The following is a 27,561-nucleotide window of genomic DNA, read 5'->3' as shown; positions in this document are numbered from 1 at the left end:
TCCACACTTCAAGCCATTCTAAAAGAGCAAGCAACATCTCGAAGAGTTGACAAAGTACAAGGAGTTTTAGCAAGTTGTGTTCCAGGCCCAGATCCACCTTCTGCACATGTGCACACAGCAGGACAATACTGGAGCAGAAACCAATGACATGTTATTGGACACAGAGCAACAGTTAAAATGAAGCTTTCATAAAACCATATACAATACTGAATATAAGTCATAAATCAGATCAGACTGCTACTGGGACCTCCATAAAGACAGGTTTTAGTAGATTCGCTAAATCCATGGCGGTGAATCAACTCTGCTGAATCAAATCTGAAGGCTTCATTTTCATAGATAACAAAAAACCTCTGTAAATCTCTATGTTACGTCCCAGATGGGTAATGGCGATACAGGCAAGTTTGTAAAGCAAGTAATGAAACACGAACGATCAAAACAGCGAGAGAACACTTCCAAGAATCCGGCATCTTTAAATTGGGGCGCTCTGTTTCTGGTTGGCCGGGCTGGAACAAGGAGGCAGGAGGCAGCGCAGCGGGATACCTGCGTCAGGAGAGTGCAGGAGAGGAGAGAGGGAGGAAAACCAAGATGCAGGCGGCCCAGACCCTACAATTGCACAGTGCGCCGCACATAACATGTACCATAGATAATGCTACAAAATGGAATCTCAGACTCACAGGAAGAATGATCAGTAATAACTGACCAGGTGACATTCCATTCTTCAAGGTAAACAGTAAAACTTAAAGTAAAATTTCCAGTCTCCACAATGACACAGACAGAATCAGTATCAACTCCATCCCGACTCAGAAGAACAAAATGTGGGCTGTTTAGTACCTGCATCCAGGTGAGTACAGTCTCTAAAATGGACTAGGAGAGGTTAATTGAAGATTGAGAGTCAGTGCTGTCTACCTACCCAGGTTACTATTCTGTGAGCAAACAAGAGAGTCTGATCAAACTGCTGGGTCCACCACAACACAGCAAATGGTATATACAGAAAATCCAGTGTGGTAAATACAGAAACAACTCAGAAGGCTTCATCTTTTCAGACAACCATAAATGATCAGAGAGTAATGAGAATAAGTAGTGAAACTCAAACTCAAACTCAAGAGAAACAGCAAATGAGGGGTTTTGATATTGTCTGTGTGATATGATTTTTGAAAGCATAATGATGATGATTTTCTTGATAGAATGTGTCTGCCTTCACCAAGTGTCAGTCTTGCTCAAAGGTATTCTGTATGTATTATCATTTCTAACTTAATGAATAGCAATACTGATTCTGCACAGTAATTTAATAAATATTTATAGTTTACTGATGTTAAAGGTTTGTAAACACACATGGTGGAACAGGTAAGGTTTTACTTTTTCATGATGCTGTAGCAATGAAAGTCTTAAAAACATAGGTTAAGTGTTTTACAAGAGCAGCTGGCAGATTCACAAGAATGATCGCCCATCTTTCAACTGGCTGGAAGGCATTCTCTGCTTCAGGTTTTACAGAGAGTGTGAGGGTAATGGAATGGATGGCAGTCAGCGGATTTGCCACATTTTAAAAACTGGCTAGATGGCATTCTGTTCTTCAGGTTTGGATTAATTTACAGCACAACCTAGGAAGGGGTAGATGTAGAGGGAGGGGGGACAGAGTGTGGGAGGGGGTAAATGTAGAGGGAGTGGGGACAGAGTGTGGGAGGGGGTAAATGTAGAGGGAGTGGGGACAGAGTGTGGGAGGGGGTAAATGTAGAGGGAAGTAGGGGCAGAGTGTGGGAGGGGGTAAATTTAGAGGGAGTGGGGGCAGAGTGTGGGAGGGGGTAAATGTAGAGGGAGTGGGGGCAGAGTGTGGGAGGGGGTAAATGTAGAGGGAGGGGCAGATTGTGGGAGGGGGTAAATGTAGAGGGAGTGGGGGCAGAGTGTGGGAGGGGGTAAATGTAGAGGGAGGGGCAGATTGTGGGAGGGGGTAAATGTAGAGGGAGTGGGGGCAGAGTGTGGGAGGGGGTAAATGTAGAGGGAGTGGGGGTAGAGTGTGGGAGGGGGTAAATGTAGAGGGAGTGGGGGCAGAGTGTGGGAGGGGTAAATGTAGAGGGGGGTAGAGTGTGGGAGGGGGTAAATGTAGAGGGAGGGGGGACAGAGTGTGGGAGGGGGTAAATGTAGAGGGAGGGGGGACAGAGTGTGGGAGGGGGTAAATGTAGAGGGAGTGGGGGCAGAGTGTGGGAGGGGGTAAATGTAGAGGGAGTGGGGGCAGAGTGTGGGAGGGGTAGATGTAGAGGGAGTGTGGCAGAGTGTGGGAGGAGGTAAATGTAGAGGGGGGGGCAGAGTGTGGGAGGGGGTAAATGTAGAGGGAGTGGGGGCAGAGTGTGGGAGGGGGTAAATGTAGAGGGAGTGGGGGCAGAGTGTGGGAGGGGTAAATGTAGAGGGGGGTAGAGTGTGGGAGGGGGTAAATGTAGAGGGAAGTGGGGGCAGAGTGTGGGAGGGGTAAATGTAGAGGGGGGTAGAGTGTGGGAGGGGGTAAATGTAGAGGAGGGGGGCAGATTGTGGGAGGGGGTAAATGTAGAGGGAGTGGGGGCAGAGTGTAGGAGGGGGTAAATGTAGAGGGAGTGGGGGCAGAGTGTAGGAGGGGGTAAATGTAGAGGGAGTGGGGGTAGAGTGTGGGAGGGGGTAAATGTAGAGGGAGTGGGGGCAGAGTGTGGGAGGGGGTAAATGTAGAGGGGGGTAGAGTGTGGGAGGGGATAAATGTAGAGGAGGGGGGCAGATTGTGGGAGGGGTAAATGTAGAGGGAGTGGGGTAGAGTGTGGGAGGGGGTAAATGTAGAGGAGGGGGGCAGATTGTGGGAGAGGGTAAATGTAGAGGGAGTGGGGGCAGAGTGTGGGAGGGGGTAAATGTAGAGGGAGTGGGGGTAGAGTGTGGGAGGGGGTAAATGTAGAGGGAGTGGGGGCAGAGTGTGGGAGGGGGTAAATGTAGAGGGAAGTGGGGGCAGAGTGTGGGAGGGGGTAAATTGTGGGTATGGTATCTCTATAGCATCTGTGGTTATGCTCTTTAATGTACATACAGTAATATGATAAGTGTATAGTATCTGTGCATCTGTATAGTATCTGTGGATATGCTCTTTTTACTGTATGTATTGCAAGATGGTGTGTGAGGATATAGTATTTGTACATCCGTATAGTGTATGTGGTTATGCTCCTTGTAATGTATGTACTGTAAGATGGTGAGTAAGTGAGATGTTGTCTAGGAGGGGCTGTATATCTATTGATTAAGTTTTCTTATTGGTTATGTATCCATATTATTATCATGACTCTTGTAGGTACTTGACATTACCAGTTTTGGGAGCTTTTTTATTCACATGGGTTCTACCTTTCTAATTACTTCCTGCTGTGGGTACTCCACTTTTTGGTTGCCTGTCCTGTGGCTACATGTGGACAGGAACTCAAGTGTTAGTGATGCCTATTACTATCATAATATCTATACCCATATACCAAACTGCATTTCTAAATGATTATGATTTTGTCATTCAAATTACAGTTGTAGCTCACTCCTAGAAAATCCCCTGCCTACAGCATGTCTATGACATACTAAAATTGAAATACTCATGGTTAATGTAATAAAAGTTGAATTTAGGTTTAGATGAAATAAGGATTGTATATCAGTCTGCATTTGTGGTGCATTTACAGATCTGCTGATCTGGGTCAGAAGCCAGTCCTGGATTCACTTGGTCCTTCCCAATCCAGACACCTGAGGACGGGGCGTAGTCTTTGAAATGAGTCTCTCTGGGGAGTGTGAGACCCATGACAGACCTATGGACCCTGAGAGTAAGAGGTGAGAGGAGCTGTGTGTGTGTGTGTGTGTGTGTGTGTGTGTGTGTGTGTGTGTGTATGTGTGTGTATGTGGATGTGTGTGTGTGTTTGTGAATTACATCTACACATGCATGTCAAGCTCCTTTCCTTCTTGCTAATCACATTTAGATTAAAGGTCTGTCTGTGCACTCTTAATAGGGTCCAGCATATTGTTGGGCTAACTCTAAGATTTTTTACATTTTTAAATGACATTTTTTAAGAACATCATGTTTATTTCATTTCCATAAATTTACCTTTTCATTTATTTTTTAGCTGGTGAGGATAACTGGACATACTTTAACCCACAGTGACGGTCTGACTGTGAGCTGTAGAACAGTGAGGGGCATGATGGGAAGAGATGGTGAAGCTGGAGGGACAGAATAAGGGAATGTGGTCCAGGGGCAGCAATCCTGCTGCTGGGATGGCAGCCATTACAGAGGCTGTAGGTCCAATCATGGCCAAGTTAATTGGACTGGCATTTATCCAATGGCATCTAAATTAGCTGTTTTTTTTTCCTATGTCGTCTACATTAACCAGACTGGAAGCCATTGGTTCAGTCCTATTCCAGGTTACAGGCACCCCAATATGGTTGTGCTGGTTCCAAAAATGGCCTCATCCTTAGTCAGGGATGAGACTGTCACTCTACTTAATGAGGTCATTAAAAGCACGTTTGTTTTTGTGCTTTTAATAGGATCCAGCTGGAGACAGCAGACACACCTGTACCCAGCCGTCTGTCGATGAAGAGTGACGATTCAATGGATCATACAATTAATTTCAGAGGAGGAACTTCTCCAACTGATCAAACGTGAGTACAGAAGCAAATGATAAATTCCTAATGGTGCATTAATAACTGCTCATGCAAAGCATGGCAAAACAAAAGATCTCATTCTTATCACATACCTGCATTGGATTCACATCACAAACAACACTTCTAATCTGGTTTCCCCTGGAGGTCTCGCATCCAAGCACTAACCAAGCCCAGCCCTGCTTATCTTCAGCTTTCAGAGGAACAGAGAATGGTGTGGCTGCTGGAATCAATGCCCACAATTCTGTCAGCTTCTGATGTGGCTACCAGTGGAAAAATGTCATGTCTGTCTGTGGGCACGTGTTACTGCTAAAATCTAGTTTTAATAAATGTTCTGCATCCATAAACTGCAAAGGCACCACGTTGTCACTGTATATAACCTTAACCAACTTTATGTCAAGAACATGATAACTTAATGCCGATATCTGATTATTGCAATATCATCATTGTAACCTTCAGTCACAGGGTTTGTATTTGTGCTGGCCTGTTATTCATTCCCTTCCCACAGCATTTCTACCCAGTGATACCTGTAAATAGGATCAGAATATGTTAAAGTATCCATACATAAAAACCATACATTTCTGAAGTAAGGTGATCTCTTAATCTGTGCTGTTGACAGAGTCCAGCTGGAGAGAGCAGACTCACCTGTACCCAGCTGTCTGTCTATGGAGAGTGACCGGTCAATGGAACCACCGCTCCATTTCAGAGAAGGAGACTTTCCTACTGATCAAATGTAAATACAGCATCTAATGATTTCACCTTTCTAAAGGTGCATTTGTGTCTGTAACGTAGGGATTCACAACCAAGGGAGCTCATAGAAAGGCTCAGGAGGCAGCAATGTAGCTCCCATAAGGTGTAATTTACTTATATGTGCAGGTCAAAAGGTCCTGTTGAATATTTGGATGACATGCTGAATGACTGCTCCCCTATGATCCAGTTACATCAGAGGAGTGGGTGGAGTTAATCTCCAAAACTAAGCATAACTGGCACGCCAGTGGCTGAATATGGTGTTAGCAGGGAAACCTAACCAATCAGGAACCAATATCAGAGCAACCACTGAGTCGTGTATGCTAATGCTATTCAATGATCACTAAAAGGTAAAGGGGCATTTATAATTGCACAACTGAAATGGCCTACTGTTCCAAATTTTATAATGGGCAGTCCAGAATTGCACTGGCCTAAACACACAGGAGGAATTGGCTGATTCCCCCAAATAAAGAGAAATCAGCCAATCTGAAACAAAGTAGATTTTGCTTTGTTGTTTTGGCTGTCCCATTTTTTCAAGAAAACTGAACCACCTTCACCTTCACTTCACAAACTTAAGTGGAAACTCTTTTGTGAGAACTGAGTAAATAATTTCATGACACTAAGTATAAATGGGCTAATGACACTAGATACTTTTTCTGTTCTACATCATAGTTCCAACTTTGAAATGTCTCATTTTCATCCCCTTGAATGAAACCTTTTTATTTTATTTTTATTTATTTAACCTTTTATTTCACCAGGTTTGGCCCATTGAGATTAAAATCTCATTTACAAGAGAGACCTGGCCAAGAAAAGCAGCACACCAAGTTTCAGACAAAACAAAAATTACATAAGCATTAAAAATACCCAAAAAGAGAGAAAGAAATTAAACATTTATAAACAGATTCCTAATGCAAATGATCATAGTCTACGCTGATGAGCTTCTTCCCTTCATTTTGCATTGAGCAGAACAGCATTGCATGATGGTTGCAAGGATCCTGGCCAATCAATCGCATTTACTGCCACCGTCTGGATGCTTGTGTTAGAACAGCCACAGCTTAACGGTTTCGTGAGAGCAAGTTGTAAAGTTGCAAATCGTGTGAGTCGCGCTTCTGTAATTTTTGGCGCGCAGACTGGCGAGAGAAAACAGCCAAAAATCACGTGATAAAATTACGCTCCTGAGCTCTCAGACTGGAAGTTCAAATCCAGTGGTACAGTTTTGCGAGTATGGAATTACGATTGCAATTTGTTTTTTTGAAGTTACGGAAGTTACAAGGAAGTTACAACTCAAAAATGTGGTTTCGCAAGTTGTGAATTTCAATTGCGATTAGTGTGTCACTTTTTACAGAGAGCAGACTCTCCTGTACCCAGCTGTCTCTCTATGAAGAGTTACCATTCAATGACGTCTCCACTGCAGTTCAGAGAAGGAGGCCTTCCTATTGATAAAATGTGAGATCTGTCTATGGTGATTTGGTGGCACCTATTTCATGGCACTTGTGTTTTTACATATGCTTTATGTTTGCTTGTTTCTTGTATCCTTGTAACTTTTATCAGATTATAGAATCACACGGTGTCCTATTAAAATGGCAATGCAAGTTTGTTGTTACTTTTGTAATAATACTGCAGTGGTCTCATACTGGCAAAATCTTATGTTAGATTTACAAATTAATTTGAATCTCATACTGAATTCAAAAATCAATTGTTTTTGCATCAGGGAAAGAGGTATTTTTTTAGTGTGCAAATATTTGTTAGTATTTGTCAGTATTTATGAGTAAAGCACACATTTAATTCATTTCAAAAAAGGAAACATTTTGGATTATTACCTGGGTGCTAAAGACCAATGCCATTTGGTCAGTCTCTTTGTTTGTGTTTAAACTGGACATATTCATGGAGTACAAATTATGATGAGCATGCAAAGTTATAAAGTCTTTCGAGAATGTTCTATGAGTTGTTTATAGAACTATTAAAGAAGTAAAATTTTATTATTATTACTGTTATTATAAATTACTATTTATACTTCATTGTTTTGCAATGAAGCTCTAAATAATCCTTCTGAAAAGTTTCTGAGAGGAAAAGTAAATGTTCCCTTTTACAATGAAGAGGTGTGCACAGTATGGTGTGTCTGCAAATGTTTTGCTCACAGAGTCCAGCAGGAGAGATCAGAGTCAGAAAAGCCCAGCAGTCAGTCTGCCCAGAGTCACCAGATGAATTTGTCTTCCATTTTCAAGGTGTGGTATCTAATGTTATGCTATATTTATCTCCATCATTAAAATGAAATGTAATAATATGACATATTATTATGAGACAATATGACATAATTATTTTATGTAATTGTCATTTATCTAGAGCAACTTACATAGGTTACAACTGCACCCATTTAACCATTTAATTTATTTAATTTACTGAGGCAATTGTGAGTTAAGTACCTCACCCAAGGGTACAACAGCAGTGCCCCAATGGGGAATCAAACCGGTTACAAGCCCTGGCCCTTACCATTACAACACACTGCATGGCATTTTCCTTTCTTATTTTAGTTGCTTGAAGACATGCTTATCAAGCTGGTGCAGGACAAAGTGAAAAAGCTCCAGGGTGAGGTAAGTCAGGATTACCCAGAATGCTTTGAGAGTCAGCTGGAGGATCCTGACGTCCTGGATGAAGTCTACAGGATGCTGGAGGGCTGTGTCAGAGAGGGGGCTGTGAAGGTCATAGTGCACATCCTGAGGAACATGAACCACAAGGAGGCTGCTGACACACTGGAGAAAGGTAAGAGCTTCTGTCATTGTGTCGCTTTGTTCTGGTGGAAAAGACTACTGAAATATGACTGAATGATATCTGTGTGCTGTGAAGTCAGCTTTCATGAATGTGTATCTGTTTTTGTATGGTTGCTGTGGGTATATCATGAATACTTGTGAATAATAAAAAGTTTACTACATTTTAAAGCGGTTTACTTTACATAAACTCTTAAATGCTCATGCTTCAACTCTTTTTGACTTTGGTATGATAAAGTGATTCATGTACCTTGACGCAGTCATTTAGATAAGGCCCACTGCTTGAGGCTACCTTTTAGCTCAGTAAGATCATTAGAAAAATCACGTACATCAAATCTTACATAAAATTTACTCTACCAACCCAATATCAGTTTTACATAATCAGTAAAAACTATTCTCCTTTCACCTTAATTCATGTAAACTTACAAAGCTGAACCTCAGTTTCCTCTGCTCAATTCAGAGGTACCAGGACAATTTAAAATTTAATTTAAAATTCTGTCTTAACATTGTGTTATGCTTCTCTGCTATGCTATCACCTTGTTAAAATGCTTTTTCGTATTAAGTGTAGTTGTTATGATGGTGTGTTCTGTACAGTTGATTGACAATAGAAAAGCTCTGACAAAAACTTCATCAGAATATAAATTTTAGAATCCAGTCTTGCTAACACTGAATTTAGTCAACCAACCAAACCAGAATGTTCCTACATTGTAGACTCTCTCACGGTGTAAATTGTGTTATGGTTAGATACTCCCAAAGGGGCTTTGGTGATGGATTTATATATGTATGTTACATTATTATTGTCATTTAGCAGATGCTCTTATCCAGAGCAACTTAGGTCTTGCTTAAGCAAAATTAAGCAAGCTGGGTTAAGTACCTTACTCAAGGGTACAGCAGCAGTGCCCTAGTAAGGAATTCAACCAACAACCTCTCGTTTATGAGCCTATGCTACACTGCCAAGCAGGAGTGTAAACATATATGTTCAACATAAATCTATGAATTCTATCATGTCAAGAAGGGCATGTGATATACTGATAAAAGTTATTCAGGATTCTCCTGAAAGAGCAGTGATTGAGGTCACCTCTACATGGTGTGCAGCTTCAAGAGAGGGATTTTGAAATCCTTGTATATCCAAAAAGACTGTGACTGAAGACTTTTCCACATTTACTTTCAGATGTATGTATACACAAACAATGGAAGAGAATCCTGAATTAAGCACAAGGGAAAAATGGATACTTGCAACTTGAACATGTAACGCATGTTTCAAGTGTTAGATTGTTCACCTGAAACATGTGTTACAGTACTATTTGTGCCTTGCATTAAATCCTTATCGCATTTTTAAGTCAAAGTAAAATGGCACAATTTTTTTGTATTGTGTTTTTTTTTTTTTTTGCCAGATGAAGTCCAGAGGCAATGTCAAGAGCAGCTCAAGTGCAGTCTGAAGAAGAGGTCTGAATGTGTATTTGAAGGGATTGCTAAGCAAGGCAGTCCAAAAGATCTCAATAAGATCTACACAGAGCTCTACATCACAGAGGGTGGAAGTGGATGGGTCAGTAATGAACATGAGGTGAGACAGATTGAGATGATATCCAACAAACCCATCACACAAGAGACTGCAATCAAATGCAATGACATCTTTAAACCCTTACCTGGAAGAGAGAAACGCATCAGAACTGTGCTGACAAAGGGGATTGCTGGCATTGGAAAAACAGTCTCTGTGCAGAAGTTCATTCTTGACTGGGCAGAAGGAAAAGCCAATCAGGATGTTTATTTTATATTTCCTCTACCTTTCCGGGAGCTGAATCTGATTGAGATTAAAGAATACAGTCTGATGCAAATGATTCACCACTTCTTCCCAGAAGTCAAACAGCTTGGATCCATTGGGAGTGATGGTAACAGAGTTGTATTCATCTTTGATGGTCTGGATGAGTGTCAACTTCCCTTAGATTTCAAGAAGAATGAGACGTGGTGTGATGTCACAGAGTCAACATCAGTGGATGTGCTGCTGACAAACCTCATTAAGGGGAATCTGCTTCCCTCTGCTCTCCTCTGGATCACCACCCGACCAGCAGCAGCCAATCAGATCCCTCCTGAGTGTGTCCACCAGGTGACAGAGGTACGAGGTTTTAATGATCCACAGAAGGAGGAGTATTTCAACAAAAGATTCCATGATCAGAACCTGGCCATCAAAATTATCACACAAATAAAATCATCAAGGAGCCTCTACATCATGTGTCACATACCAGTCTTCTGTTGGATTGCAGCCACTGTTCTTGAGCAAGTGATGGGTGAGTCGGACAGTGGAGAAATCCCTAAGACTCTGACTCAAATGTACACACACTTCCTGCTCATTCAGATGAATATCAAGAATCTAAAATATTCTGAACAAGAGACAGAGCAACATAAGATGATGGAGGTCAGCAAAGAACTCATTCTGAACCTAGGCAAGCTGGCTTTCCACCACCTAGAGAAGGGAAATGTAATATTCTATGAAAAAGACCTGAGAGAGTTTGATATTGATATCAGTGAAGCTTCTCTGTTCTCTGGACTATGTACAAAAATCTTCAAAGAGGAGTTTGGGCTGTATCAGGGGAAAGTGTACTGCTTTGTGCATCTGAGTGTTCAGGAGTATCTTGCTGCTCTGTATGTGTTTCTCTCGTACAGAAACAGCAGCACAAATATCCTTGACAAATCTGAGTCCTACTGCACAAAACTAATGAGTTTACTCATAGAAACACCTGTAGCAATTCTGCAGAATATTGCAGTAGATCAGGCCTTGCAGAGTGAGAATGGACACCTGGACCTTTTCCTCCGCTTCCTTCTTGGCCTCTCACTGGACTCCAATCAGACTCTCTTACAAGGCCTACTGACACAGACAGGAAGCAGCTCAGAGATCATTGAAGAAACAGTCCAGTATATTAAAGAGAAGATCAAGGAGAATCTCTCCCCAGAGAGGACCGTCAACCTGTTCCACTGTCTGAATGAACTGAATGAACATTCTCTAGTCGAGGAAATCCAAAGTTACCTGAGCTCAGGAAGTCTTTCAAACAAAAGCCTCTCACCTGCACAGTGGTCAGCTCTGGTCTTTGTGCTGCTAACATCAGAAGAGGAGCTGGATGTGTTTGACTTGAAGAAATACATCAGATCAGATGAAGGTCTTCTGAGGCTGCTGCCAGTGGTCAAGGCCTCTAGAACAGCTCTGTAAGTCACAAAGCTCTGACAACTGGAATGATAATGAAAATAAACTATTCACTACAATTAAAATAACAGCTGTCAGAACAGCTGTACACACCAGCTCTGCAAATTTCAGTATACTTTGGTCTAAATTGCAAACTGGACACAATAACAGCTTCAGTTCATGTTATATTTAGATGCTTGGCGCATGTGCTTTTCCAAGCCTCTCATGTGAATATAAAGATTAATGGTGAATACAGGCAATGATTTCCTTTCCAGGCTGAACAGCTGTAACCTCAGTAAGGAATGCTGTGAAGCTCTGGCCTCAGCTATCAGCTCAAACTCCTCCAGTCTGAGAGAGCTGGACCTGAGTGACAATGAGCTGCAGGATTCAGGAGTGGAGCTGCTCTCTGCTGGACTGGGGAATCCACACTGTAAACTGGAGACACTGAGGTCAGTGTTTATCAGATGCTCCAAATAAGGGCTAGACTACAGTATATTGATTACATATGTAGCAAACCATACAAATGTTGTTGTATTATTTGCTCGACAAGGAAAACAATAGGATCACAAGTCTTATCTTCAAAGCTCTGTAAGTTATGATATGCTTTAGTTCAAGTGTTGAAAACTACACTCTGAACACTACAGCACATTACAACATGACAGCAAGACAGTGTAGTAGTCATGTCACTTAGTGTCCAAGTCCAAGTCCCAGTCAAGAGTCAAAATACATCTTTTCAAGCTGTATCTCTAGTATAACTTCCTCTCTATCTGTCTCTATCTATCCTATCTATCCCTATTTTCTTTACAAAAGCACTCTACACTAGTTTAGCACTTAACTCAGTATCTTACTGACCTCTTGTAGTACTTTTCGATAACTACTATTAGCATAGTAATGCACTTATTTGGAAGTTGTTCTGGGTCTGCTAAATGATGTAATGTAATGTGTCAAGTCACCAGTACTGAAGTTTGAGTCCAGAAGTGAGAAAACAAATGAAAACAAATCTAATTTCACAGCTTTCACTATCATGATGAAAAGGTTAAATCAGAGACTACCAAAGGAGGGACAGAGGCACTGAATCCAAATTAAATCTCTCTTTGTTGTGTGTATGATTAAGTACAAATCTGCATATGAATTTACTTGCAAAAGTCACTAAGTTATCATTATCATAATGTAATCCTTCATAAAACTGTAAAACTTTGAAATATTACAGTCTCTTTACTCAAGTCTTCTATGGTTGAAGCAAAATGGCTGCAATAAGTTGGTAATTTCTTTAAGATTATTTTATAAAACATCTACAAGGTGCACAGCTATCCACTAATGGCACATGATTTTTTTTAATCAATATTATTTATTATTTCCTATTGATTATTGATGCAGCTAATTACAACTTACCATATTTCTCTGCTCAGCAGCGACTTATTATGTTTATGCATTATTATATTATTATTATTATTATTATTATTATTATTATTATTATTATTATTATTATATTATGCAGCGGTTTATTATGTTGCATATAAGAGTCTGAACAACAGGGGGCGGGTATTGCAGTATATCACTGTTGCTCACTTGAAGAAGAACAAGTGTGAATGGTTAATTGTGTGTTTATTTCAGCAAAACTGTATTAAAGCAAGACTGAACTGGCGCTTCTCACTACTCCTCTTCGGCAAACTCATATTGAAAGAAAAAATAAAATAAAAATCAATCAATTAATCATCAGTTAAGCGTAGAAACGACATGAACAAGTAGACCTGTAAATAAAATAATAACAACAATTTTTTTTTTTTTTAGGTTGGGGGAGGGTTCTGGTTTTTGTGCATATTTACTTGCTAAGTTTCTCACATTACTCACCCTTATTACAGCTATAAACAATCTGTAACATTCATTTACAATAGTGATGAATTCCAACAATAACGTTTTATTGTAGACATATCTGTTAATATTCAGTCTTCCTTGTACTGGCTTGGACTTTCACAAGCTCAAGCATTTCCACTTTGTAGTACAACGCTGGCCAGCCAGTTAGTACTAGCACACGTAGCAACCATTAGCACAACTTTCCCTCATACCCGAGTCCATTTCTACCTTAATGGTGGCTTAACAGCGATGTCGTTATAATACATCTATAAAATTCTTTCATTACTGTAATCATAACTGTAATTTGCTATGGTAAAATAGCATTTTGCGCTGGGTGATTGACCTATCTAGCATGATTGGCTACCTGGCGCAGCTTTATTGCTGATGGCATTGCAAATTATCAGCTGTCAACCTGAAATGGTAGCTAGCAAGTAAGCCATCAGGCTAGCCATGTTTACTATCTAGCTGAATGAGGGTATTGGGGAATGAATGAATAAATGAATGAATGAGTGAGTGATTGAAATAACAGCTGTCAAAATAGCTCTTAAGAGAATATAAATATTGATGGTTGAACACAATCAATTGTAACTAAGGGACAGATGGTAATTCTTGGGTCCTGAAGTTTGTGTGGGGCAGGGGGGTTGTGTGGAATTATCTGATTTGACATGATTTCCTTTCCAGGCTGAACAGGTGTAACCTCAGTAAGCAGTGCTGTGAAGCGCTGGCCTCAGCTATCAGCTCAAACTCCTCCAGTCTGAGAGAGCTGGACCTGAGTGACAATGACCTGCAGGATTCAGGAGTGGAGCTGATCTCTGCTGGACTGGGGAATCCACACTGTAAACTGGAGACACTGAGGTCAGCTTTTCAAGGGCTTTATAATGCATAATAATAATAATAATAATAATAATAATAATAAACTTTATTTGTATAGCACCTTTCATACAAGAAATGCAGCTTGAAGTGCTTTACAATAAAGAAATTGCATGCACCCAGTGCTTCACATGGAATGAACATCAAAACAGGGATAGAATGCCATAATTAATATAAAATAAGATAGAAATAAATATAATAATAAAAAGATAAAATAAAAGTGAAATTAGAATACATAAAATGCATAATAAAATAAAAATAAAGCTAAAAATTGAGTACATAGAATGCATAAAATCAAGTAAAATACAGGATTTTAAAAGAAGTACAGCAGTGCATAAGTGCAAAAAAGAATTTCAGCCCCGTATCAGGGAAGTCCTAGCTAGTTAAAGGCTGAAGTGAAGAGATAAGTTTTTAAAAATATTTAGCGAGCTGGCTTCCCTGATATCTATAAGTAGTGTGCTCCATAGCTTTGGAGCGTAATTGACAAAGGCTGCATCTCCGATTTTCTTTCAGCTGTTGCTGAAAACTATCAATAAACCAGCAGCAGATGATCACAGCCTTCTTGAAGGCAAATAGTTGACAAGGGAGTTAGCAATGTAGCTTAGTCCTACCCCATTAAGGGCTTTGTATATAAGGAAGAGGACCTGAGAATAATAATGGACCAAGGCAGCTCCCTTGTGCAACCCCAAAACAGATTTCATGTTCCTCAGATACATGATCTCCAAGACTGACGTAAAGCTTTCTCCCTTTGATGTATGTTTTGAACCAGGTTAACACACAGTCAGAAAGGACAACCAACCTTTCAAGACGATTGATTAGGATATCACGATCAATCGTATCAAACGCTGCGCTTAGGTCTAAGAGGACAAGAATTGAGACCTTATTTTCATCAGCGTTTAGTCTAAGGTCGCTGATTATTTTAGTGAGAGCAGTTATAGCATATATATAGCATATATATACAGTATTGTCCATATTTATTCATAGTGCTAACAGGAAAAAAATTGCGTATAGGATCATATAGGATCATTTTATCGTAAGTTTATTTAGCAAAGAGAAGGGTCATTTTTCTTCCCATCCCTGTAGTTAGTATTTTATATATCCACTTCTGGCAAGGATTACACTTAAATTTAATGTAACCAGTCCAAAGAGCACTGTATATATTTTTCTAAAAATAGGTAAGGAAACTGCTGGTGATTATCAACATTTAATTAACTTTGTTCATATTTTCAGTCACACCACTGGATATTTTTAAACTTCACTTTAAAAATCTGAATAGAATCCAATCAAGCCCCTATTAGACATTATGAAACAGAAAAAAAAAATATGAAGATATGTTGACTTGTGTGGCCGATAAGGTTCAGAACATGTCTAATGTGTTCCACCTACTGTATGGACACTAATTAATCCAGCAAGTACAGCAGTCCTTACAGTGAAGTCCTAAAACCTAACCAAGCAGAATATGAATATATGATACAGGCAGCCTGACCTTACAACCACAGTAGGAGGGATAACAACAAAACAGCCACAGAAAAATTTATGTGATAGAAAGGCAAGGAAAGATCAATTGCAACTCATGGTATTGGTGATGAGCTCTCGGTGTAATGATCTCTATCATATAGTCAATGTTTGTTATTCCCTAATTCCCTTTGTCCATGTTATTTTCCTGTTGGAATACAGCTGACAGCTGCCTTGTCTTTTATTCCACTTATTTTATTCCACTTGGTCATTTCAGTAAACTGTGAAAAAAAAATTATAATATTCATAAAATTAATCATTATACTTTGAGCCTGCTATAAGCCGATCCAGACAGTATAAAGATCATTGGATCAGTAGTTTCCGGACAACTGTGATGCTCATGAACACATCCAGTCACAGCTGAGGAGTTGGCTGTGATTCTGACAGGAGAGCCACACCCAGCTGCTGTAGGTTGTGTGGGGGCAGGGGGATAGGGTGGAATTATCTGATGTGATATCATTTCTAGGCTGAACAGCTGTAACCTCAGTAATGAATGCTGTGAAGCGCTGGCCTCAGCTATCAGTTCAAGCTCCTCCAGTCTGAGAGAGCTGGACCTGAGTGACAATGAGCTGCAGGATTCAGGAGTGGAGCTTCTCTCTGCTGGACTGAGGAATCCACACTGTAAACTGGAGACACTGAGGTCAGTGATGTAAATACTTTCTTCAGGGCTATAATGTGAAGATTCAAGTAAAACTATATAAGTACAACACTGTACATTTTTCTGTGTTATCACATTCTAGCTCCTATTTAAATCAGGGTATTTATGAATATGCATGGAAATGTACATAACAGCTAATATTACTTAAAAGCTAAAATCTGAAAACAGTAGGATATCCAGGTTTTTCAAATGTTTTACTGGATTGCATATCGTTGTGTGTGCTACTTGCCTGAAAACGATTTTTTCAACAAAAAAAATAATCAAAAACCAAACCAGTCTCCTCCAACTCAACTGAGTTCTGTCTTGTAATCCTTAAATTATTAACGCAAACATTATAAAACAGTGAAAAAAATTCTTTCTGAATTGAGGTGTGTTTTTAGAATACAGGTAAAGATATTTTCTTCTTTCTGCAGAATGTCAGGCTGTCGAGTCACAGAGAGAGGCTGTGTTTCTCTGGCTTCAGCTCTGCGTTCAAACCCTTCATACCTGAGAGAGCTGGATCTGAGCTACAATCACCCAGGAGACTCAGGACTGAGAGCGCTCTCTGCTGCACTGGAGGACCCCAACTGTAAATTGGAAAAACTCAGGTAAGCTGTTACATCATGCTGATAATGGTCTTCAAACATGATTGATTATTTTCATCACATGACCAGCACCACCATATGCGAATGTCGCCTAGTTTAATCAATTAATATTTTTCACCACAACAAAGTATTTCTATCTGTGAGATGGACACTTTCGTAAAGACTGTGTCACTGTGAGAACAGGAAAGTGCTGACAGTGTGTGGAGCTCTCCCATTGTCACAGGGCTCTGAGTTTCCACACTGCACTTCATAAACAGGCTGTGTCACTCAATCACTGTCTGTTCTTCTGGTTTTCCTGCAGTGTGGACCGTGTTGGAGAAAGCAGTAGCAAGCAAAGATTGCTGAAACGTAAGTACATATGAATGAAATAATTAACGTGAACACATCAGGCCACCTTGTTTTTGAATTCTGGGTACCTGTTTGAATAATGAATATGAATTTGGCAGGTTACTTGTGGTACAGTTATATTATGAGCAAGAGAAATATTTCACAATAAGGTACAGTTCATGTGTGTTTGTCTGTGTGTGCTCTTTCCCCCTAAATGTCTGCAGATGCCTGCCAGCTCACACTGGATCCCAACACAGCACACAGAAACCTGTCTCTGTCTGAGGAGAACAGGAAGGTGACATTGGGGAGAGAGGAGCATCCTTATCCTGATCATCCAGAGAGATTTGATCACTGGCCCCAAGTGCTGTGCAGAGAGGGTCTGTCTGGGCGCTGTTACTGGGAGGCTGAGTGGAGTGGGAGACCTGTTTCTATAGGAGCTGTATATAAAGGAGTCAGCAGGAAAGGAAAGAACAGTCACCTTGGACATAATGATAAGTCCTGGTGTTTGTACATTGACCATATGAATTACACTGTCCAGCACAATAAACACAAAACTCCCATACTTTCTCCTGACTCCCCCTCCTGCAGAGTAGGAGTGTATCTGGACTGGCCGGCCGGCACTCTGTCCTTCTACAGCGTCTCCTCTGACACACTGACCCTCCTGCACACATTCCACACCACCTTCACTGAGCCCCTCTATCCTGGGTTTTGGGTTGGGTGTGTCTCCTCCGTGTCCCTGTGCCAGCTGGACTAGACTTCTGTGTCCTGGTAGATCACCTGTCTCCTAAATAGTCACATTCCTGATCTGGCTGTACTGTATTGATGATCCATGTAAACCTGTGAGAAAACATCCTAAATAATGTAAATAAAACCTAAATATGTATGTTTTACCACTTCTAAGACAACCAAGATGCCATTATTCACTGGTGTTACTGTGAATAAGACTTTGCACGCGCACACACACACACACTCTGAAACCCCAGGAAGCCTGTCCCTCTCTTTGGTAGTTGCACAACGTGATCGAGTCCTCTGTCTCGTCTAGCCCTGATGTGGTGAAAGGAGCTTCCTGTAGTGGTAAGGGTGACATCTTCAGACTGCATTTTGGTTCCCCTGTCCACCTGAAATTGAATCTTTCCTTTTAATGTGTGTTACTGTAAGGTATTTGGACATGTGCTGAAATGTACAATAGTATGTATATATGTATGTATAATATGTATATTCCCGTAAAACTTCCAATAATAGCCGAGTCTCAAATAAACGCAGGTCTCTTATAACCGCTGGTATGCACGACCCTTTCAATTAAATAAACACCTGCCTCAAATAAACGCCAAGGAAAATTATATTTATTTTTCATGACTATACAACGAAAGAGCAGCCTGTTAAAATGCTTAGTCCTATTTATTTTCTGTGGCTAAAAAAATGAAATAACACAAACAAATATTTTTTCACATTAGGCTAAATTAGGTTGTTGTAGTGAATTCAATTTGCCCTATGCGCGTTCATCTGTTCACGAATTAGATTAAACATAAACGAACAAAACAAGCTGTTTTCGGATCATGGTAGCATAAATTCACAGTGATGCTGCTATTCTTACAGACTCTGCTCTCCCATCATCATGCAATGACAATGTTTAACTTACTTTATTAGTGATTCCTGTTTGAGTTGCTACCAAAGAGCGCTGTATATTTGTTAAAAAAAAACATGGTGAATTTTCCTGGTCAGTTCAGCTACCAATAACTTGCAGAAGCCTGAGGTCTTTGGGTGAAATAAACTCAGGTTATTATCACCGAGGTTATTATCAGGTTATTATTATTATCGCCGAGTCTCCAATAAACGCCGGTAAAGTTAAATAAGTTAAGACGCCTTGGCTTTTATTGGAAGTTTTACGGTATATATATATATAAATATATATATAAACAGTATGCAAAAGTATTATTATCAAACTTGGCATATTTTACTGAAGTGTAATTAAGTGGGTTAACTATTGCAATAAAATATATTCCCGCCTACAGTTTTTTCTTCACGTATGTCATGAACACATAAACAACCTTATACAGTTTTATTGTGGAACTGAATAATATGACCAGTCCCCTTCCACTGTATCTCATCCGGATCCTCCAGTTCTAATAAAGAAAAATGTGTTACTCTGCACAACAACAGTGACAATCAAAATCTGAGTATAGTTTCCTCACTATTGAATATTGGAAATAACACAGTAAGATAGAACTATTAGTATTGGTTTCACCCTCTTAAGACAGAGGGAGTTAGAAACTCCAGCGCATGCCACAACATTTTGACTAAAAACCTTGTCCTCTCTGCCGCTACACTCGAATTTGCCTGAAAATGGGCATTAATGCATGTCAGCAAACCGAAGTATTCATCCAAATCTACAAAGAAATGGTTAACCGAGCACAAAATAAACATTCTCACCGCTCAAATTAAAAAAGCGATGCACACACTGTCTTCGCGCTTTTATGTGTTTACGCTCCTCAGGTGCTACAGAGTGGAAGTCGGCAAGTGACCTGGGTCTTTGGAATCAGAGGGAGGGTCTACAAAGGGCTCCCGGGTCCTGATGACCTCCGCGGCAAAACCACAACCACGATGTCACGGACGGCCCAAGAGGCACAGATGCATAATGATACATACATGCGGCCAACCCATAACCTTGGAGCTGCTCGCTCTATGTAGCCACTGAGCAGCACACTAACAGGAAGTAGCTTTCCTATTGGCTAAGTTTTGAACAGGCAGTGAGGGAAGGTCCAATGTTTGAGGTCCTTACCTTGCTGTAGCAGCGCTGCTGGCGTTCGGTGTGTGTGGGACGCGGATTTTTAAGGTAGGCGCCGTTTAAATTTAACTGTGTGTTTGGTAGAGCTTTTAGTTTAATCTGTCTGTATTTGTATATAGGATTGCCCTATCCCACATGGTGCGGCAGTCCCCGGGACTATATTGTGGTAACCGTTGTGTGTAGGTAAAGGATCGCGAATTCAGCGCAATCGGGGATGTAGACATACTGTTTGCTTTAAATTGATTCCCTTTTCCATCATTTTCCGGTCACAGAACTTGGAGAGTCGGACGGGAGTGTGCGTGCCGCACCGAGTTCTCTAGTTTCTGGCCGGAATGGTAATGTGGGTATTGCATGTGGACATTTTCGTTTAGTTGTTTGTGTATAATGGTGCAAATAATGTTTTTTTTATTTTATTTTTTGATCTTAGGCATGTGCATCGTCGAACGCTGTTCCTCTGATGTACTAATTTGTAAGTTGTTTCCAGCTAGCCAGCAGCCCCGCTGAGCGCGTTTATTGTGTAGCGCTCTATCCTTTTGCTATGCTTTGATGTAGAGTTTCGGCAGGCTGGTTAGCTGGATCAACTGTTTTTTTTTGCCTAACCATTTCCCACGTTGTCATTACTAGCTAACCCGCTCTGCGGCTTGTGCATGCGGCTATAGAAAAAGGGGGGTTTACCTTACTGCGGTTTATTTGCATGGCCTCCACATTCTGCTTGCGTGCAGTTTGTTTCACTTGCAGTGTGCTGTACCATTATACACGTGTGACGAGCGACTTGTCCCCTTTTCTAGCAGCAGCACCACGCAGAGGTATGACATCTTGGGGCTAGCTTAGCTCTGAGCAGTGTGGGAAGTATAGTGTGCAAGGGAGTGTGGATGATTTTTATTGCTCTCTCCCTATCCTTTAGGATTGTACTAATAAAGTATTGTTTTTGTATTTACGACTTCAGCCTCTTCATTAATAATAAAAGGGGCCACGGAGCTCCCTCTTCTCCTGGTGTTCGAGAGGGTTGCGTAGCGGCTTTACTCTGAAGGGTGTTACACGCTCTAGATGAAAGTCAAGCCAAACATACACAGCTACCCACACGGCCTGATGGCTGGATCCAGCCCCTGGTGGGGGTAGTTAGCACTCAATACTGTTCCACCCCTCCTACACTCTCTGTTCAAGGATAAGTTACCTGCTCTCGACAAACACTGATAGAAGTGGTTGAGCCTGTGAGACCGTCAGAGCCATGTAGGGTAAACCGTGATCAAGACACCTGTGTTTAACTTCCTCATTTTTTCCTATCTCTCATGCTAGAGAAGATGTGCTGTTTTTCCATATCTGCTGTTCTCTCTTACCTCTGACATAAGTGAGGGCTATAATGTTGTGCCCTATTATTGCTAATTCTAGCTTGTGTTTTCTCACCTCTTCTTCCATAGCTAATGAGATGCTATGAGTAGCATGTTAATTTTCCTCAATGCTGGGGGAAAAAATGTTATATGACCCTCATCTCTAGCACTGTAAAAGGTAGCATTCACACTGATTTCTGCCACCATATTGTCTGAAAGTATTATGCTTTTACACTTGGGGTCATAAGTAACGATGCCTCAAATGTCTTTCTGGGACTCTGGGGCTTTGACCCCATTGCTGTTTTGGATTATTCTCAGAAGTACGGAGAGAAATTTACACCATGTATTGAATGTAAGCAAAAGTACTTCTATTTTGGGTGCCATTGTAGTGCTAGTGTTTCTCACAAAATGTAGAATTTTCAGCCAGTAATCTGTAGCAAAAGCTTGTGACCATTTTATCTTTCTCTGATTTTGGTAGCTCCTGCAAGTGTGTTGCTCCTTGGTGCTGTTGAAGTAAACGCATCTCAAACAAATTGTCTGTTAAGGATAAGTATTTCATGGCACAAATGTATGAGTGTTGTTGCTGTATTTTGCAGGTGGGGTTCACTGCACAGACAGTAAGCTCACAAACTGGACTATGATTTCACTGACAATAAGTACGGTGAATGGGAGGAGAGTGAGGAAATTTCAGCGAGGTATGAAATCTTAAAGTTTAAAGTTCAGTTAACTTTATGCAGTACCATTAGTGTATGAATTCAGTCAAAATATGAAGCTGGTCCTGTGGTTCCCAGTGTTTTTGTAGCTATCCGTCATTAAATTCTATACAGGCAGCAGCGCGGACAGTACCTGACATTCTCATTGTCTACAGGCTGGCATTCAAGGTAGCACTGACAGTGACTTCCTAGGGCAAAGACGGTGGTGGCACAGGCAAGTGCTAGCTAAGTATTTCTGGACCCGTTTCATAAAGTACTGTCTGGCCAGCCTGCAAACCTGGCAGAAATGGGAAAGGACACTAAGGACCTTGAAGTGGGTACTGTGATGATGATCGTGGACCCAGAGCCTCCCAGAGTACTTTGGCCCGTTGGCCATGTGGTCACCGTTGGAGCTGGCAGAGATAGACAGGTCCGGAATGCAGAGGTACAGGTGAAGGAAAAGAACTACACCTGCGCAGTTGCTTGACTGATTGATTGTGCTCCCAGCCATGCCTGATTACACAACCAAGAGCCATCAGAGTGCATGTCACTGTGCTTTGGCAGTTTGAAATTTGGGAGTGGCTGTTAAAAACAGCCACATTCCTATGTTTGTTTCAGCATGTGCACACCCCCTCTCGCATATCTTCATATGTTAACCAGCTCAAACCTGGGTTACATGAGGGGAAACTTCATGCAGCACCAGCTTCTCTGATTTCACAGTAAAACATGTTTGCCAGAAGTGCTCTTCTCTATAACCGCAGCTCAGGGAAAAAAGGGGACTCAGAGAGACAGAGAGGGAAGCATACTCCCATGGTCACACACCTAGATACAGTAGGACCTGTTTTAATAGAATGTAAACTGACATTGCATAGCACTTTGTTTTACTCACTGAGATTATCAGGCATGTAATTCAGTGAGGTGTACACAACTCTAAATGATTCATTTATTTAATTTTTCAGAGGGTGGTTTGATTGACATGCACATTATAAAAAGAATATTGCATTATTTTTCATTAATTTAGTTGACAGTTACTTGCAGTTATTTGATCTGAAAGTCGGGGTGATTTGTAGAGCTCACATTCCCTTCATTATCCCGTATTATTTATTTTGACAGCCAGATACTTACTGAAGTGATTCAAGTGAAACAACAGCAGAAGCAGCGTCCCACCTTTGGGTTCAAATCTCAGTCCTTAAACAAGACACCAGAGGTGGGAAACCCTGGCTTCAGAAGGTAAAATTCCTGCCACGTATTTGTTCCACCCATGCACCACACCAGCTAGATTTAATTAGCACAACTCTTCAGCCAGGTAGAGGAGCTGATTAGTGAAATCACCTTGTTTAGTGAATGGCTAGAACAAATACATGGTAGGACTTTTACTTTCTGAAGCCAGGTTTCCCACCTCTGCAAGACACCCCATTGCCCCCTACAAATCTCAGTCCTGAATCAAAGACTTGAAATGTATGTTAAGGCATGAATATGTTCAGTTTTTTCATGGGCATATGCTAGGAGGTTTTGTCTGTCATGGATTGATGGTACTTTTTAATGGGACTTGGTACCTCCTTATTAATTATTAATGCATTTATCACATGATATATGTCAGGGAAAATGGTTTAAGAAAAGATGGGAAATCTGATGTTATATATAATTTTGCATATGGGGTTCGCTGCACAGACAGTAAGCGCACAAAGCGGACTATGATTTCACTGACAGTAAGTGCGGTGAATGGGAGGAGAGTGAGGAAATTTCAGCGAAATTTACCTTCAGTTTTGGAGCCTCAAATCAATTGTATGAGGAGCACTACTGATTTGATGATTGTGTGATGTTTATCTGCAAACTCAGCAAAAATGGACAAGGACACTAAGGACCTTGAAGTGGGTACTGTGGTGATGATTGTGGACCCAGAGCCTCCCAGAGTACTTTGGCCCGTTGGCCATGTGGTCACCGTTGGAGCCGGCAGAGATAGACAGGTCCGGAATGCAGAGGAACAGGTGAAGGAAAAGAACTACACCTGCGCAGTTCCTCAACTGATTGTGCTCCCAGCCATGCCAGATTACACAACTGAGAGCCGTCAGCATGCAGCAGCGAATAAATAATAAAGAAATAAGGGGGCAGTTGTTGAAAATGCCAACATTCATATGTTTGTTTCAGCATGTGCACACCACCCCCACCTTTCACAAACCGTTGTTCATGAATCAGCTCATACCAAGCATGCAAGTACAAGACTCACCTCCACACACACACACAAATTATTGTGTGTTGCTTCATTTCATTAGGTCTTTTGATACCTTTTGAGGAATTGTGCTGGCTCACAGTTTAAACCCATTCAAGTTAAACTAGCAACAGTGTCAAGCCAGGTTAACAACACTCCCAGACCAGTGAGTGCGAGCGTAAGAGTATTCAAGCCCTTCCACAAGTTAATTTGTGCACTCTGACAAAACCCAAGGATCCTATGAAACAATAATCCCTAGAACACAAATTCATGATGCATCATAATACTGAACATAAAGTTAAAATCGAATGCAAGAAGAAGCAGTTTTTAGGAGGTGGGGTTAGAAGAGTAACTCGGATGCAGTCTGAAGAGGTGGGTCTTCAGTCTGCATCAGAAGATGGCCAGTTATTCCATAGTCCTAAGCCCCATGGGTTAATAATACACACTATGCACTGTGCTAAGACCTGAAAGCTTTTTATTTCACATTTTCCTCACTCTTTTTCCTACATCTGGATGTATTCATGTTTGGAGAAAGCCAAAGGAATCCTTCAACCAACACTACCTGCTCTTAGCTTTTAAACATGGGGGTGGATCCATTATAGTATGGGTCTCCACCTTGCCAGAGTCATTGGGTCTCATTACAACTCTGTGTGGTAAAATTACAGCCAGGGAATACAATGCTATTTTAGGTGACCAGGTGCATCCCAGAGCGCAAAAAATTGTTTCCTCATCAGCATCCTGTGAATTGTCAAATAACCTTCTTTATATTGGGGCAATGAGGAAAGAAAGAAGAGGGGTATTTATGGGAACTCTTCCCTTGCCTGGAAAAAATGACTTGTCAAAAATGTCTTCATGCTTTTATGTGTTTACGCTCCTCAGGTGTTGCAGAGTGGAAGTCGGCAAGTGACCTGGATCTTTGGAGTCAGAGGGAGGAATTTGTCAGGGTCTACAAAGGGCTCCCGGGTCCTGATGACCTCCGCGGCAAAACCACAACCATGATGTCACGGACGGCCTAAGAGGCGCAGACGCATAATGTACATACATGTGGCCCACTCATAACCTTGGAGCTGCTCGCTCTAGATGAACGTCTAGCCAAACATACACAGCTACCCACACGGCCTGATGGCTGGATCCAGCCCCTGGTGGGGGTAGTTAGCACTCAATACTGTTCCACCCCTCCTACACTCTCTGTTCAAGGATAAGTTACCAGCTCTCGACAAACACTGATAGAAGTGGTTGAGCCTGTGAGACCGTCAGAGCCATGTAGGGTAAACCGTGATCAAGACACCTGTGTTTAACTTCCTCATATTTTTCCTATCTCTCATGCTAGAGAAGACGTGCTGTTTTTCCATATCTGCTGTTCTCTCCTACCTCTGACATAAGTGAGGGCTATAATGTTGTGCCCTATTACTGCTAATTCTAGCTTGTGTTTTCTCACCTCCTCTTCCATAGTTAATGAGATGCTATGAGTAGCATGTTGTTAATTTTCCTCAATGCTGGGGGAAAAAATGTTATGTGACCCTCATCTCTAGCACTGTAAAAGGTAGCATTCACACTGATTTCTGCCACCATATTGTCTGAAAGTATTATGCTTTTACACTTGGGGTCATAAGTAACGATGCCTCGAAAATGTCTTTCTGGGCCTCTGGGGCTTTGACCCCATTGCTGTTTTGGATTATTCCCAGAAGTAGGGACAGAAATTTACACCATATAAAATCAGGTATAAAATCAAAAAAAGCTTTGCCTTGAGCTTTGGAGCCTCAAATCAATTGTATGAGCAGAACTACTAATTTGATCACTATGTGATGGCTACCTGCAAACCTGGCAGAAATGGACAAGGACACTAAGGACGTTGAAGTGGGTACTGTGGTGATGATTGTGGACCCACAGCCGCCCAGAGTACTTTGGCCCATTGGCCATGTGGTCACCGTTGGAGCTGGCAGAGATAGACAGGTCGGGAATGCAGAGGTACAGGTGAAGGAAAAGAACTACACCTGTGCAGTTGCTCAACTGATTGTGCTCCCAGCCATGCCTGATTACACAACTGAGAGCCATCAGTGTGCTTGATATGGTGCTTTGGAAATTTCAAATATCCAAAGAATTATGGGGGTGGCAACAGCCACAGGCCTTTCTTTTTTCTGCATGTGCACACCACCCCACTTCTCACAAACCTTTGTCCATAAATCAGCTCATAACAAGCATGCAAGTACAAGACTCACCGCCACACACACAATAAAGCAACACATTATTGTGTTGCTTTATTTCATTCAGTCACTTGATACCTCGAGAGGAATTGTGCTGGCTCACAATTTACACCCATTCAATTAAACGAGCAACAGTGCCAGACCAGGCTAACAACACTTCCAGACCAGTGAGTGTGGGCAAGATACTATTCAAGCCCTACCACAAGTTAGCTTGTGTATTCTCACAAAATCCAAGTATACTATGAAACAAAAATCCCTAGAACACAAATTCATGATACATCATAATGCTACACATGAAGTTAAAATCGAATGCTAGAAGTAGCAGTTGTTAGGGGGTGGGGATAGAAGCAGAACTGAGATGCAGTCTGAAACGGTGGGTCTTCAGCCTGCATCGGAACATGGCCAGTTATTCCACAGTCCTAACCCCCGTGGGTTAATAATACACACTATGCACTGTACCAAGGCCTGAAGGTTTTTCATTTCACATTTTCCTCATCTTTTACTCGGTTTCCCCACACCTGGATGCATTTATGTTTGGAGAAAGCATTGCCCGTTACTAACTGTTAAACATGGGGGTGGATCCATTATAGTATGGGTCTCCATCTTGCGGGGGTCATTGGCTCTCATTATTACTCTGTGTTACAGCCAGGGGATATGAAGCCATTTTAGGTTACCAGGTGCGCCCTAGGGCGCAAACATTGTTTCCCCAAGATCGTCCCAGATTTCAAGACAATAACTCACCCCATACGCACTGCTATGCAGAGTTGTATGGTTTCATGGACACCAGGATGAAGTCAAATCTGTTCCTTTCCCTCCCCAATCACCCGATCTAAACATCATTGAATCTTCATGGGACATTCTGGAACACAGGGGGGATTCCCACTTTATCTCTCAGAGAACTGGAGCTTTCCATCATAGAGAATGGTTCAATATCCTACAGGAAACAGTTTAAAACTTGTATGACAGCATTCCAAGAAAGACTGACATCTTTATAAAAAGAGAGCCTGAGAAGTGCTCACTGCACCTTTGACAGAGAACAGCACTCACAGGTAAGAAAGGCTCCTGCAGTTTCCCATCGCTGTACTGCATTCTCACGTTTCTTTCACACTGTACTGCATTTCCGAGTTGCCTTCAAACTCAGATAATGTACATTAGAAACACTTTGTGTATTTTTCGGTTGATGCACTGTCATGCCATTTAATGAAAATTTACATCAGTAGAATGG

At 41.4% G+C, this 27,561-nt stretch overlaps 1 protein-coding gene and 1 long non-coding RNA gene across 2 annotated transcripts; both read left to right on the top strand.

Moving 5' to 3' along the window:
• The first annotated feature begins 767 nt into the window (after window positions 1-767).
• On the top strand, window positions 768-18,051 carry LOC118773255 (NACHT, LRR and PYD domains-containing protein 3-like). The gene is made up of 13 exons (XM_036522108.1): window positions 768-841; window positions 3,657-3,801; window positions 4,510-4,623; window positions 5,243-5,356; window positions 7,511-7,595; window positions 7,902-8,130; window positions 9,530-11,333; window positions 11,586-11,759; window positions 13,846-14,019; window positions 16,016-16,189; window positions 16,621-16,794; window positions 17,093-17,139; window positions 17,343-18,051. Exons 2-13 carry the CDS (start codon window positions 3,743-3,745, stop codon window positions 17,870-17,872), a joined length of 3,678 nt encoding a protein of 1,225 aa, XP_036378001.1. The 5' UTR covers window positions 768-841; window positions 3,657-3,742; the 3' UTR covers window positions 17,873-18,051.
• A 1,856-nt stretch (window positions 18,052-19,907) lies between these two features.
• LOC118773263 lies at window positions 19,908-25,038 on the top strand. Its single transcript, XR_005004723.1, has 7 exons — window positions 19,908-19,951; window positions 20,176-20,238; window positions 20,331-20,372; window positions 21,828-21,926; window positions 22,100-22,374; window positions 23,763-23,911; window positions 25,012-25,038. It is a non-coding gene; the product is annotated as an uncharacterized LOC118773263 (long non-coding RNA).
• The last annotated feature ends 2,523 nt before the right edge of the window (window positions 25,039-27,561 follow it).

Source organism: Megalops cyprinoides, chromosome 2 (assembly GCF_013368585.1).
Source record: "Megalops cyprinoides isolate fMegCyp1 chromosome 2, fMegCyp1.pri, whole genome shotgun sequence".
NCBI lineage: Eukaryota > Metazoa > Chordata > Actinopteri > Elopiformes > Megalopidae > Megalops > Megalops cyprinoides.
Note: the sequence above shows the minus strand (reverse complement) of the source record. Positions and strands in the feature narration are given on the sequence as shown.